Genomic DNA, 13,912 nt, shown 5'->3' with positions numbered 1-13,912 from the left:
AGATTGTCATTACAACATTTGTCTCTTTGAAAGTTCCTCTCTTAACAATACCTACAGTTTTTCATTTTGCAATCTTGTATTATTTATCACAAGAGTGGGCTGGGACAAATAAGTGGAGCTCTCTGTACTCCTCTGAGGTTTTCGATAGGAAGACAAATGAGCACCTGTGAGAACAATTGTGGTTATTTGTACATTGTCATATTGCATCCTCCCCTTACTCTGTGGCTTCCTCCCATCCTCTTTTGTCCCGTCCCAGAGAGGCTGGCTCCAGGCCAGAAGCACTGCAGTGGGGTGAGAGCCCGGGCCCTGTCTTCTGGCTACACCATGCTTACTGTCAGCTACACCCACGGCAACATTCACCTCAGTGCCAAGATCACCGTTGCTGCCTATCTTCCTCTCAGAGTGAGTCCAAACTGTTTATATGCTTTTGGGGTCAAGTTATTTATTTAAAAACATACTTCACAAATTCTCTTTCTGAATGCGATGGGGCACCTGCAGGATGAATAATCTTAAAGGGCCAGTTCGCCGATTTTCAACCTCAGTCCTATCATGCTATTATGGGGAGCTAATGCCATTATGGTAGAAAAAAAATGCACTTTCGCTCTGTGCCTTTGGAGGACGCTATCCGCTTCTCCAATGGGCCCTGGAAAACCTCCACCAGACTATGTTTAACGCGTCATCTAGCAGAGGCCAGGGAGCTCACTAAACTACACTTCCTCAATCTAGGACGCCCGCCTCCGATGTCATGTCTCGTTCAAAATCGTCAGGTTTGAAATGTAGACTGCAGACCTGAAGTTTTTTAGACGATCCACCAGCATATTCTTGTCGTATTTCAGATTCTGTACCGCTCTGAGCCGTTGCCTGCAGCAGTCGATGTCCTTGACTGGAAAATGGTAGTATTTCACTCCAGCGTCTCTCGCTGGGCCGTTCCTTTCAGAGGGAGGGGCGCGATGCATGCTGGGTGTTGTAGGAATATAGAATGGGCGAAACCACGTGCTGTTTGTACGACTTTCTCCACATCTATGGTGCCAATTTCAAAAATCATTGCTTCTATCGATTACAGAGAACACCAGCTTTGTCTGACGGTGGCTTTTTCCAGGGGCGAATTGCTCCTTTAACAAATACCTAAAGTCTTTCTTTTAATTTGCTTTCATTCTCACCTCAAAGAATCACTAAGCTTTTGTCTTTTGAGGAGGCAAACTGACTCACTGACGCACACACACACATGCACATTCATACACACAGTCTCTCTGTACAATCACGGCAGAGATGTGATGATCAGCGACTGTTAAAATGTTCTTCTCCTGGGTTTCTCTCTACGCCCTGTGCATTTTAATTATGCATTATACACTCACTACACTGATTTGTTTTGCACGCCTCGGCTCTCGCACTGCAAATGAATGAAATTGACTTCAGCTGCTGTGGTAGAGTACTTAATGTAACAGTATGACATGTGTTCTGATGAAATGACCACATCTCCTGTCATTAACACTTAATCACTCTTGAACTCACTCTCCATAGCTGGGGTTTTCCTTGCACATTATGTTCATCAGTACAGTAACATTCTGTATGATGCAGCAATTTCTGAGGCCATGTATTTTTTATCACAAGATTGAGTAGCATTCTTCAAAACATTGCAGACTTTCCTGTGATGTTTCTTCACTTGTTTTGCCCTGGCAGCTAAAGGTTGACCCAATTTAGCTTCTTTGCTGTAAAAGGCTGTGTATATCAGCTCAGCATGTCCTCTGCAAAGCTCCTCTTCACGCTGGAATGGCCGAGCTAATACAGATAAATACCTGCTTTCAATTTTAAATCATGACAGATCTCTTTTGTTTTCAAAACTCCCCCCTGACATTTTGGAGACCTACATATTATATTATTCCACTTTATTCCTCTTTTGACATTTGTAAGCGTGAAGTTGTCTTCCTGTGACTGTATGAACATTCTTTTTTTTTTTGGCAGGCAGTTGACCCTGTATCCGTGGCTGTGGTGACTCTGGGATCATCCAAAGACATGCTGTTTGAGGGCGGACCACGACCTTGGATTTTGGAGCCCTCAAAGTTCTTCTGCAACTTGCAGGCTGAGGATGAGTCGAGCGTGAGCCTTACACTGACCAGTCCCTCATCCCACAACTACAACCAGCACTGGGTCAGAGCGACCTGCAGGGCCCTGGGAGAGCAGGTGGGATCAATGAAATTATATTGTTGCTATTTAAGCATACCTATATCTATAATAATATATATAAATACTATATATTTATAATCTGCCTGTAGGTATTCTTATTACCATTTCATACATGTGTGTCTTCCTGTTGTGCTATGCTGTATTATGCTAATTTCAAGCTTCATATTCCTGTGATACATATGGAGTAGCTTAGCATCATTTACAGTTAAAACACCTCCTCATTTTTCTCACACCGGTGCTCTGTGCAGGCCCTCGTACAGCCTTTGCCTGAAACGACTCAGTCAGCTCTGTCCCTTTAAGAAACCCCGCCCCTACAAGCCCACTTTCTTCTGACTGGCCAGCTCTCCGAAGCCTCCTGAGGCTGCACTTTGTGACGTCACAAAGTGCAGCGTGTAGAAAAAACTGTCTGGGGAAGCCTAGGGATTACTCCAACATACTTTTACCTACAGATTTGAAACTTCACCCAAGTTTAGTCTGGACATCCAACATTGTAAAATTATATATATGTCTTATAATGTGAAACAGCATAATACCCCCCCTTTAATGGCTCACAATAGTCATAGAAATACAATCATAGTATTCTTAACTGTCTTATGTTATAGGTGCTGGAGGTAAACGTGGGAAACAAGGCCAGTGTAACCAATCCTTTTCCAGCTGTGGAACTGGCTGTTGTCAAGTTTATATGTGCCCCTCCGTCCCGCTTCACCCTGGTGCCAGTGTACACCAACCCACAGCTGGACCTGACCTGCCCCCTGCTGCAGCAGAACAAACAAGTGGTATGTCTGTTGTCCCTTTACAAGCGATAACGAGCTTTAACCTTGCTGTGAACATTTACACTGTGATTCTGTTATTTGTTTAACGTTGATTATTTATCTTTGTCAATGGCTGATATAAATAAGATATAAATAATTACATATAATGTAATTTTTTTTTTCTTTGTATAAATTTTTTATTCCATTTAAAGAAAGCAGCGGCTACTTTACAAACTGACTTCATGAGATATTAAAACATTATTTCTTTTCTGAAATATCTTTGGCTCAATGATGGTCATGATTTTCCCATAATAATGTAAACGTGATAATAAGAAAATAAATTGATCCGTAATACCTTTTATTGCAGGTCCCTGTTTCTAATTACCGTAACCCCGTATTGGACTTGGCTGCTTTTGATCAACAAGGACGGAAGTTTGACAACTTCAGCTCTCTGAGCATGGTGTGGGAATCGACCATGGTGTCGGTGGCCAGTATTGAACCCACTATGCCCATGGAGCTCCTGCAGTTAGAGGACGACAACAAACAGATGAAACTTCACGGTAAGACCTTGAGGCTTGCCATAAGTCTCCACTTGTTTGTTTGTGTTTTGTTGTGTGGGTTGCCTGCTTAACTTTTCTCTTTTGTTGAGACATTTTGAAAGTAATGAGGGAGAAGCCGGAGAAAGAGCTCTGGCAGGATTTAATTCCAAGACTGCGGAGGCAGACGAGGAATTGTGCATTCACTTATCCCAGAGAAAACATTTTTTATTGTGTTTCTGCTGTCTGCTTCTATAGATTAGTGATGACAAATAGTTTGGTGTTTCTGTTTCTGAAATTACTGTTTTGTCTCTCGTCGTTCCCTTTTCGTCGTGTTTGGCAGGACGCCGGACAGTTCTTGTCCATCATCAGACAGGCACTGCTGCCATCACGGTGACAGCTCTGGGTTACCAAGTTTCCCATCTTGCAGCAGCCAACGTTCCCAGTCCAGTAAGTGAACGCAAAGGCTCAACAGCCAAGACAGGCCAAAAGGAAACGACCCTGAACACAATCAAATTATCAGCATAATAAAGTTTTTATGATCTGTGGATATTTGGATTTGTAACCACGGCACTAATTGTTTTTCTTTCTGCACAGTATGACCCCTTGACCCCCGTCTCAGCCACTCTGGAGCTCCTGTTGGTTGAAGATGTGAAGGTGTCTCCTGACACAGTCACTATTTACAACCACCCAGATGTGCGGGTAAGTGACAGGTTCATCAGCGCTGTGGCCTCACATACAAATCACTGGGTTATCTCCTCACTCCTCCCGAGGGTGAACACTCACAGACACGCTGGCTTTTCATAACTTGTTTTACTAAAGTTAAAATTGTCTTTGGTATTCTGTTGTAGGGATGCGATTTTCCAAGCAGAACAAGAATCAGAATGAATTTAGTCAAACTGGAGGAATTCAAACGATAACATTTTTTGCTCTAGGCACTGTGGAAACTTATATCCCTCAGTGGGGCCCCCCTCTGCTAATCCTGTGTGATATGAGAGCAGTGTTTAGCAGGTGTGGGGGTTAAATAACAACTAGTGACCTGTGTAAGAGGATTTTAGAGAGTGACAGTGGTCAGAGGTCGCCTTTGGTGTCACATGCAAGGCCAGCTATCAGAGAAACATGACGTGAACTTGCGCAAACTTTGTTTTCTGAATCGTCACGCACTATGTAATCATTTATTCTTGTAAACATTTTCTGCACTGTCACAAGCGTTGATTGTTTTTTGTTTGTTTTTGCAGGCAAACTTAGCTCTACAAGAAGGATCTGGGTATTTTTTTGTCAATACCAGTGTTAAAGGGACAGTGGACGTGGCATTCCAGGAGGCCCAGAGAACAGCTCAGGTAAGGAGAAACGTGTACTGTCTTTGGTTTGGGTCATTCCAAGTCATCCCTACAGAGAAAAATGCTCCCTTTAATGCATAAAATTAAGATTTTGACCATAAAACTTTGACCCGCTTTGTGCCCAGGTGTCTCCCGTCCTTCCGGGGGAGGTGAAGGTGATGGTTCATGACCTCTGTCTGGCATTTCCAGCCCCGGCCAAGGCCACAGTGCACGTCTCTGGCATCCTGGAGGTTTATGTGAGAGTGGTGGATAAGGTCAGTTTCCAGCCCCATAATCCCTCATCATGGAGCGGCCTGACACTGCTTGACTGGATGATCCCTGTTATCAGTATCACACATTCCTGAGATGCCTCAGTGATTTTTAAAGCTACATATGGTTGTGTTTTTCCAGCACATTTCCAGCCAATTCTAATAACAATAACAGTGAATTACCAGAATTAGGTTTGCTCTGCTTGTGAACCTGAATGATTACTCCTCTAATGATGGATGTCATTTGTCTGTCTTACAGGTGGAGATAGGCAAATCTGTGACAGCTTATGTCAGAGTCTTGGATGATAATAAGAAGCCTTTCCCTGCCAGCTATTTCAAGTTCATGACTCTTAAACTAAAGACAGCTTCGTCAATAGTCTCTTTAAAGTAAGTATCGTCAAACTGGTTGTTTTGGTTCAGGATGTAATAACATGCAAAGGTCTTTTCAGGGGGCCACACTCTGCCTGCGTACACGCTTGGTTCTTGGGGTCTCATGTGAATAGACAGGCACACAACACCATGCGCTCTACGCATGGTAACCATAGAAACGGCTTCTGTGCACTGCTGTATCCCTGCTGGTACAACTGTATTTTCTCCATAGGCGATAGCTAAATGATCATAGTTGTAACTTAACCGTTACCAACTGACGCAAGGTATAGCCTGGTTTAAGACAACCGGATACATCCAGTCATGTGCCGATGCTCCGCCATGCAAAGGCCCTCCTGCTTATGTCCCAGTTACTGTTTACAAAGTGGTTATATATCTCCGGGAACTCGCATACAGCAAGGATCAGTCTCTCATCCGTTGTGATTTTTGCAGTTACTACTGCGTGTTGCATAGAAAAAAGTTCAAGAACTTTCAGCTCTGGCAGCGGGCGGGTGGGCGGGCGTGTGTGTGAGACGAGCACGGCCGCAACAATTTCACCGGATTGCGCCGGTTTTGCGCTCCGCCTGTCAAATTGCCCGCGCCTTCCTACCTGCCCGCTCGCCTCTCATTGAAAATGAATAACTAGGCGCGTCAGTCCCCCCCGTCTGAAAAGACCTTAAGGCTTCTTATTAATTTGCAACTAACACTTGTACATGTATTTTTGCAGATCAGTCGCAGACTCTTCAGAAAAAGATACAGCTGTTTTCCAGGTGAAAGGTCTTTCTATCGGTCAGACCACTGTCACGGCTTTTGCTGTGGATAAAAATGGGAAGAAAATTTCGTCCCCCCCTCAGCAAATTGAGGTAAAATTTTGTAAAAACTACTAAACTGTCAATTCAAATTATAACTCTTGCATATGTTGCACATGTGGTAACTTTTTTTCTAAATTTTCTAGGTTTTTCCACCGTTCAAACTCATCCCAAGGAAAGTGACTCTATTAATTGGAGCAATGATGCAGGTTTGTATAACATTGATGCTAAAGATCTTTCTGGAGACAGCTGGCCTCAGTTTATCCTGCCAGAACAGATCATCTGGTCCTCAGTTTGTCTTCCAAAAGAGCCCTCTGCCAGGACTCCACTGGAAGATGACGTGAGCCTAATTGCTCTTGGTTTGAGCATCCAGCTCGCCTTTCATTTGCCTCTGCTCGCGCTTTAATTAAAAAGCCTTTACCATCCATCCAAGAGGCCTCCTAATTGCTCGAACATTAAACTCAGTAATACACATGCAGCGCACATTATTTGTGCTGGTCTTGAGTAGTTTAATACACAAAGGATAATAGCTTTCTGCAAATAATTATCAGACCTCGCATTGATCAAAGCTATTGACTGAACTGTCAGTGTTGTCAAGATCACTCATGTATGTTTTTTTCCTTCTCTGTTTCTCTCTTTCAAACGATCCCTCCTCTTTTCATTCCTGCTGTCATGTATAGATCACATCAGAGGGTGGCCCTCAGCCTCAGTCCAATATCCTTTTCTCCATCTCCAACGAGGAGATAGCATCTGTTAACGGCATGGGTCACGTCAGGGGTGTAGCCATCGGTAATGTCACTGTGACTGGATTGGTCCAAGCTGTTGATGCTGAGACTGGGAAGCTGGTTGTTGTTTCTCAGGTAAATAAATATGTAGATTGTGTGGACTTGTGTTTATGGCTCTCTGAGATTTAACAGATGAAAAGCTGATTGTCATGTGTCCTCAGGATCAAGTTGGAGTCGAGGTTGTGCAATTGGCTGCCATTCGAATCAGAGCACCTATCACAAGAATGAAGACAGGAGCACAGGTATTACAGTATAAAAATCACCTTAAAGTGGTAATCTCGAAGATTTTACTTTCGTTCGATTTGGCGGCACCTATGGTGATGAACGGTAATTGCAACAGTGTCGCATGTGTGACGTCCACGGTTGTAACTCTTGATTTTCCTCGCTGACGGTCGCTTCCCTTTTTAGACTGTTTGCTTCATCTGAGCGTCGGATTTGTTTCTTTTTCTTTGGATTTTCACTTATTTTTGAAGTTGTATCTGTAGTCATCGATCTTTTCTTTGTTTGTTCAGCCATAGTAGATTACTGTTTACTCGCAACACTTGCAGAGACCGGAAAAGCAGCTGCTTAGCTCCGCCTACCCTCTCTGGCAGACCAACCACTGCCGGGTGATTGAAAATGCGTCACTAACTGGGCGCGGCTTGTGATTTTTTTAAGTCGCACCAGACACCCAGTCTGTAATACTGCAAATGCAAAGGCTTTTATCCGTGGGCCAATCACCATTCTGTTGCCTCATTTGGCCATAGATAGTGACTTAACAGACATTTATTTACATGAAAATCTTTGAGATTATCACTTTAATGTAAGCATTACCGCTCACAAAAGCGCTGAGATTAACAGGAAAAATTACTAATCTCTTTTCTTATGTGTAGATGCCTGTATATGTGATGGGTCTGACCAACAGTCAAACACCCTTCTCCTTTGGCAACGCTCTACCCGGCCTCACCTTCCACTGGTCCACCACCAAGAGAGACATTCTGGATGTCAAGCCAAGACACATGGAGGTATTCTGCACTTGCTTTTGATATTCCAGTTTCTGCCACTGAACCAGTCCTATTTCTGGCTCCTGTTGTCCCTGCGATCTCTTTATCAGATTGACTTAAGATGTGCTGTCTCTGTACTACAGTATAAATTAAAGAGCTGCATCTGCCTTGTCTCTGCTTCCTTGTCAGCCTCTTCCATGTCCCTGCTTTCTCATCACTGTTGCCTTTTTATTTGATTTGCTGCTGCTATTTTTGCCATTCTCGTAATGCTGTCTGCCTCCTTCAGGCTAACGTGGAGCCCCAGTCAGAGCACAACTTTGGCATGAGGGTGACTGGAAGAACGAGAGGGCGGACGGGACTGAAGGTGGTGCTCAGGGTTACTGACCCCCAGGCTGGGCAGCTTGTGGGGAATCTGCAGGAGCTCAGCGATGAGATCCAGATTCAGGTACATCACTGTGGCTAATACTTTTTGTGCGAAAACACATGAAAAAAAACCTTTTTTGTAAACACATCGGTGCAACCTGAGCCCCAGGAAACACTGTATATGCAGATTGTTTATGATGACCCCTTTTATGGACTACTTCGCTTACATGGCCTTGTCCCCCTGCTGCTTCTTCATGATGTAGAAAGCTGGCATTGAAGGCAGCGGAGCACTGAAGTTGCTGAACCTGTTAACTTTGTGATTTGATAAGAGTGCAGATTAGTCAGAGCTGAATGCATCCAGCTTCAAACTGCATTAAACTATGACATGTCACTTGCGCAGGAACATCAAAGAAAGATTAAAGCCCTCAAATAATCGGAGTACCAACATTTTGCTTTGATCAAGGTCTATGACAAGCTGCACATGCTTAATCCTGAAGTGGAGGCTGGGGAGTTACTGATGGCTCCGAACTCAGCCCTCAAACTCCAAACAAGCAGGTGAGTTACAAGTGTCTCTGCATCAACAAATATGTGGATTTCAAACGTCTTCAATTGCACAGTGCAAAATACAGAAGTGTGTGCAGAAGTTTGATAAACTTGCTGCGTTTGTGTTTCTCTTTGTCTAATAGGGATGGCGTAGGTGCAGTCTCTTACCGGATGCTGGATTGCCCTGACCAGGTTGTTATCGCTCAAGTGGATGATAAGGGCTTTCTCTTCTCTGGATCTCTCCCCGGCATCTCCTCTCTGCTGATCTCCTCGCAGGAGACCTTTGGTGTCAATCAAACTCTCATCCTTGCTGTGAAGGTCAGTTTGAGAGCCGCTATATGAAAAGCGGTTCAGATATTTGGTTTTACAAGCAGTATCCTCTGGGAATTAACATTGAATTCCATCTCACTGGCCTCTCAGGCTGCATTCATAGTGCATGCCTTCACGCTCAATTCCAATTTGGGGATCATATCTGATGTTTTGGGGTCACTGTTCATATCTATTTTAGAATGTTACCCAGGTAAGATGTCGAAGTGAACAGCAAATGATTTTAAAAAGACACACGTGCGTAAACAACAATAATAAAAGACGTCACATCTGCTGACATTTTGCTGTATAATATAGATGGCTCTTGGGCTTTGGGACTTTGGATGTAGATACACTTTTGTGCAAGTAAGCAACATCTCCATCAGAGATGGGCCAAACGGCATATTTCTCTCAAAATATATTTTAAACACTTTGGTAAGAGCCTTCTAGTTTTGATTGGATAGAGGCATCTCCCCAAATAGCAATTAAATCTGCTATTTCGCCGTCTCTCCTCTGCTGCGTGTCGTCCTCCATCAAGTGGAAAAAGGAAGTCTTCTTCTTTAGAATCACTCCTGGAAATGTGCATATTACCACGGCAACGCGGACCAATTCAGATTTGAGTGTTCAAATACAAGTCGCATACAGATCGCATGTTCCACATCATACCACATCATGCAACTTATTGCTGTTCACACTGATATTAAAAAAAATCTGATCTGTGTCGCATAGGGGGGAATAAGCTGCAGTATGAATGCAGCCTTACATAGGTACTCTAACAGCTGTGAATGTCAGTCTGCTGAAACTCGTTTGAAGTAAAAAATTACCTGTTAAAATTACTATGGTTTTAGCACTAAATTATGATCCAGCTGTTTGACTGGAAAATGAAACTGTATGCTAAAATATGGAGTTTCTTAAATTACATCTGTATGTAGTAGGGATGCACAATATTATCGGCATGTTATCGGTATCGGACGATATTGGCTTAAAAATGAACTATCGGATATCGGCCAACACGCCAATATCCGCCGATATAATTAACCGATAAAATAATTGGCTGCTGCATACTTGATTAAATGCCCGACCTCGGCGCAATGTCCCCGGCGCGAAGAAGACCTGCGCGGCGCAGCGTGATGACCTCACGTGTGTCTACCTCCGTGGTGTGGAAGTTTTTCAAAGTGTCTGAAATAGATAGCAAAACTGCTATTTGCAATGACTGCTCAGCTTCGGTGATGCGAGGAGGAGCCAAGGCAAAGTCTTTCAACACTTCAAACTTGATTAACCATCTCAAGACCCGTCACCCCGACTGTGTAACAAATGTGATAAGAGTATCACCATTATACTGTACGCTAATACGCAAAAAAAATAAAAGAGTTGATGATCTCTGCAATTGGGTGTGCGGGAAAAAAATATCAGTATCGGTAATTGGCTAAATGAGTTGTTGGATATCAGCAAAAAATCTAATATCGTGCATCCCTAGTATGTAGAATAGTAATTCAAGCATCTTGTCTTAAAATAGTTGACATGTACTTACACTGTGATTCTAGTCTGTTTGAAATTGCAGGTAGTAATGTAGTTTTTACAAAACAAAGTATGGTTATACAGATTAACAGTACAATATACAAAACATATTTTTATTATTTAAAATACTTAGAAATAGTTAAACCTGAAAGCACTGGTTTTACAGTGTTTTTGTATTCTAGGAAGAAGACATTCTGATGTCATAACTTTTCATATAGCATCTGTATAATATTGTCATGAAGTAACCACCCTACATCATCCGTCATTCTGTTTTCTTATACCTGCCACAGGCTAGCTCTCAGTGGTTGGAGATGTATGATCAAGATCAGTTGAACTGATCCTTAAAACAACTGTCGACATGGTCCCTGCAGAAACTGATTGCATCACTGGTTCTTCCCTTCATTCCTCAGGTGGTGCCTGTGTCCTACGTCCGCTTCAGTACCAGTCCAGTCCTCTACACGCACACCAAAGAGAGCCTGAAAGCCTTTCCCCTGGGCGTAGTGCTCACCTTTACCGTCCACTTTCATGCCAGCACTGGAGAGACCCTGCACAGCTCCAACACACAGCTAACGTTCGCTACAAACAGGTCAGTGAGCACACAATCTATAGCTTCTTTATGCTTTAGGTGTTGCTGTCATGTACTTCAATAATTCATACATCTATAAACTGTGTGGCTCTGAGTGAAACATGATTTTTAGACAGGCAGAGGAAGGAGGAGGATATGTTTTGCAGTTCCCTCAGTGCCCCAAGGTTGAAATGCTATTATCCTGCTGTCCCTGGCTATATATAGAGAGAGAGGACCAAGGCCTCTTTTGAGTGGTCTGTTGTGCAACCTCATCCATCCCTGTGTGACCTAATGTCTTCCTGTATTTCAAATTACACTTGACAAGTCATGTCGGCTCAAAAAACTCACCATCTAGCAGCTTAACAAGATGTGAAAAAAGGTCAACATGGATTCTTAGAATTTGAACGGGCTTTGATACAACCTCACATCCTCTTTGCTGAGACCGTGTGCACTATTATCTAAACGGTACCACCAGAGTAGTTTGGATCATGTCAGGGTTATGTGACGGGCTGCTGCATGTGGAGGTCACAACATTAATTTACTCGGCTGTTCCTTTCAACTTCTTTTCAGATGGAGTTGTTTCCACCTGAGTGAGTGAGCTAAATTAATGGGAGTGTTGAGCTAGGAGGAGCGTGGCTGCTCTCCCAATGAGGGACTCCCTCGTCTGTCTGCACAATAAATTGATTCTATTACCCTTTTCCCCAGGTGCTGACAGACAATTTTAGGTGAAAACTATCAAAATCAGAGAGGTAAAGGGCTTATGCGCTTAGGACTAAGGCTGCCCTGTGATTAGATCCAACTGCATCTCCAAGGAGCCATTTCAATGTTGCTGGTATTTGAGGTGGGAACAGTTTGGCCGCATACACTTGGTGGCAAAAGGAAGACATATTTCAGGGGAATAAATATAAAGGAAGCATGATGTTTATCTTTTGTAGTAGGAAAGAAAACACTACAAAGAACAAAGGAATTGGCAAAATTGTTTCTCAGAAATCTACTGAAGCACTTCTAGCAGTACTGGCCCAAGTTTATCAAGTCGATTAACAAAGACAGCAGCATTTGTGGCTGCCAATAGTTTATTGGAATGAAAGATGAGGCGTTAGGACGTGATGCGTGGAGGGTCCTATAGGGATAAAGCAAACCATTGGGCCTCTCAGCACTGAACCAAGAGAGAAATTGGAGTAGATGGAGGTTTTTTATAATGAGCCTGAGTTATGTAAGGGATAATGTACAGTGAGCAGGTTGTTACCATGATGACCTGCTACATGACTGCTTATTACACGGCTATTTACTTACGAAATCAACAATTTGACACATCTTATAATTGTATTCATTTAAAAATCATTATATTTCCGTTTTTCGTATAAAAATAATCTGTTACACTCACACTGCATCCATAGCAACGGTTAACTCTTCAGCCTTTTCAAAATGAGCTAATCTAGCTGTTTTTACTCACATTAAATAGAAACATTTCCACTGATGGTGCACAGGAATCAGAGCAGCACCTGATGGACGTTTTCTGTCTCGTCACTGTCTTTAAACACCGCCGCATCCCGTACTTTGTTCTGTTTAATGTTTACTTCGTGTGCCGTCTTCAGTTTTGTAGATCTCTCTGTCATAGCCTTCAGTTTTTGCATCATTTTACCTTTATTGCTTTCTCTCTGCTGTTTTTCGCCTCTCTCTCCTTTTTTTCCTACTGTATTCAGCTGATTAATATAATTACCTCCAGGTTGTGTAATTAGAGCCGAATCCCTAGCAACGGTCTGTTCTTCATAGCAACGGTCTCTTATCGAGAAACAGCAGACCTCGGAATGCCGCGATTAACCAATTAGAATCAAGTATTTAACACAGCCGTGTAATAAAATAGATTTATACCTGCCATGTTTGACATCGGATTATAATAAAGTATAGGTTATAAATCTTTCACATATTAAGAAAATTCAAATTTGTGTTATGGGTAATTTTTTTGTGCAAGTTTCTCATATTTTCACGATGAACAAATTGTCTCTTTGCTGTATATAAAATTGTAATGTGATAGAAATCAACAAGTTAATCAATTTTATTCAGTAGCAGCACTTATACATTGATTATATTGTTTAGTTGATGAGCTCATTATTCTATAATTCAACCCGTTCCTTTGTTGTGTCCTGCAGAGATGACCTGGTGCAGGTGGGGATGGGGCCTGGTAACAACACTCTGACAGTGAGGACCATCAACGTGGGCCTCACTCTTCTTGCAGTGTGGGACGATGGAAATATGGGTGTGGCTGACTACGTTCCACTACCTGTCGGGCATGGCATCCACCCACATGGGGCTGATGAGATGCAAAGACTGGTGGTCGGGGATGTGGTTTGCTTTAATACCCAGTTAACCGGCCCAGATGGTGAGAGACAGTTCTTTAAGCCGACATACTGTATTGTGTATATGTGTAAGACACTTTACAACATAAAGAACAAGAGGAAAGTGGATAAAATCTTTTCTTAAGATTTGGTTAAATTGTATTTTAATTTAATTTTCTTCTAATTGGAAGAAACATCTCTCTGGCTCTGCATTTTATTTACTTCTCTTTAAGGACAAAGTTCCCATCTTAAGTCTACTTGAATTATAATACTTCGTT

At 42.6% G+C, this 13,912-nt stretch overlaps 1 protein-coding gene across 1 annotated transcript in view; it reads left to right on the top strand.

Moving 5' to 3' along the window:
- The window catches only part of nup210 (nucleoporin 210), a 30,597-nt gene that overhangs the window by 10,272 nt on the left and 6,413 nt on the right, over positions 1-13,912 (top strand). The window contains exons 14-32 of the mRNA XM_069660061.1: positions 261-402; positions 1,963-2,181; positions 2,787-2,960; positions 3,304-3,496; positions 3,816-3,922; positions 4,070-4,174; positions 4,711-4,812; positions 4,938-5,066; positions 5,320-5,447; positions 6,154-6,289; positions 6,382-6,444; positions 6,916-7,095; positions 7,182-7,262; positions 7,893-8,024; positions 8,290-8,448; positions 8,830-8,921; positions 9,053-9,227; positions 11,144-11,319; positions 13,449-13,678. Of these exons, the coding sequence (XP_069516162.1) occupies positions 261-402; positions 1,963-2,181; positions 2,787-2,960; positions 3,304-3,496; positions 3,816-3,922; positions 4,070-4,174; positions 4,711-4,812; positions 4,938-5,066; positions 5,320-5,447; positions 6,154-6,289; positions 6,382-6,444; positions 6,916-7,095; positions 7,182-7,262; positions 7,893-8,024; positions 8,290-8,448; positions 8,830-8,921; positions 9,053-9,227; positions 11,144-11,319; positions 13,449-13,678 (2,723 nt within the window). The remainder of the gene's footprint in view (positions 1-260; positions 403-1,962; positions 2,182-2,786; positions 2,961-3,303; positions 3,497-3,815; positions 3,923-4,069; positions 4,175-4,710; positions 4,813-4,937; positions 5,067-5,319; positions 5,448-6,153; positions 6,290-6,381; positions 6,445-6,915; positions 7,096-7,181; positions 7,263-7,892; positions 8,025-8,289; positions 8,449-8,829; positions 8,922-9,052; positions 9,228-11,143; positions 11,320-13,448; positions 13,679-13,912) is intronic.

Source organism: Semicossyphus pulcher, unplaced genomic scaffold (genome assembly GCF_022749685.1).
Source record: "Semicossyphus pulcher isolate SPU_LCO1_2020_fin unplaced genomic scaffold, fSemPul1.0.p SCAF_13, whole genome shotgun sequence".
Taxonomy (NCBI): domain Eukaryota; kingdom Metazoa; phylum Chordata; class Actinopteri; order Labriformes; family Labridae; genus Semicossyphus; species Semicossyphus pulcher.
The sequence above is the reverse complement of the archived record's forward strand: the minus strand, read 5'-3'. Positions and strand labels throughout refer to the sequence as shown.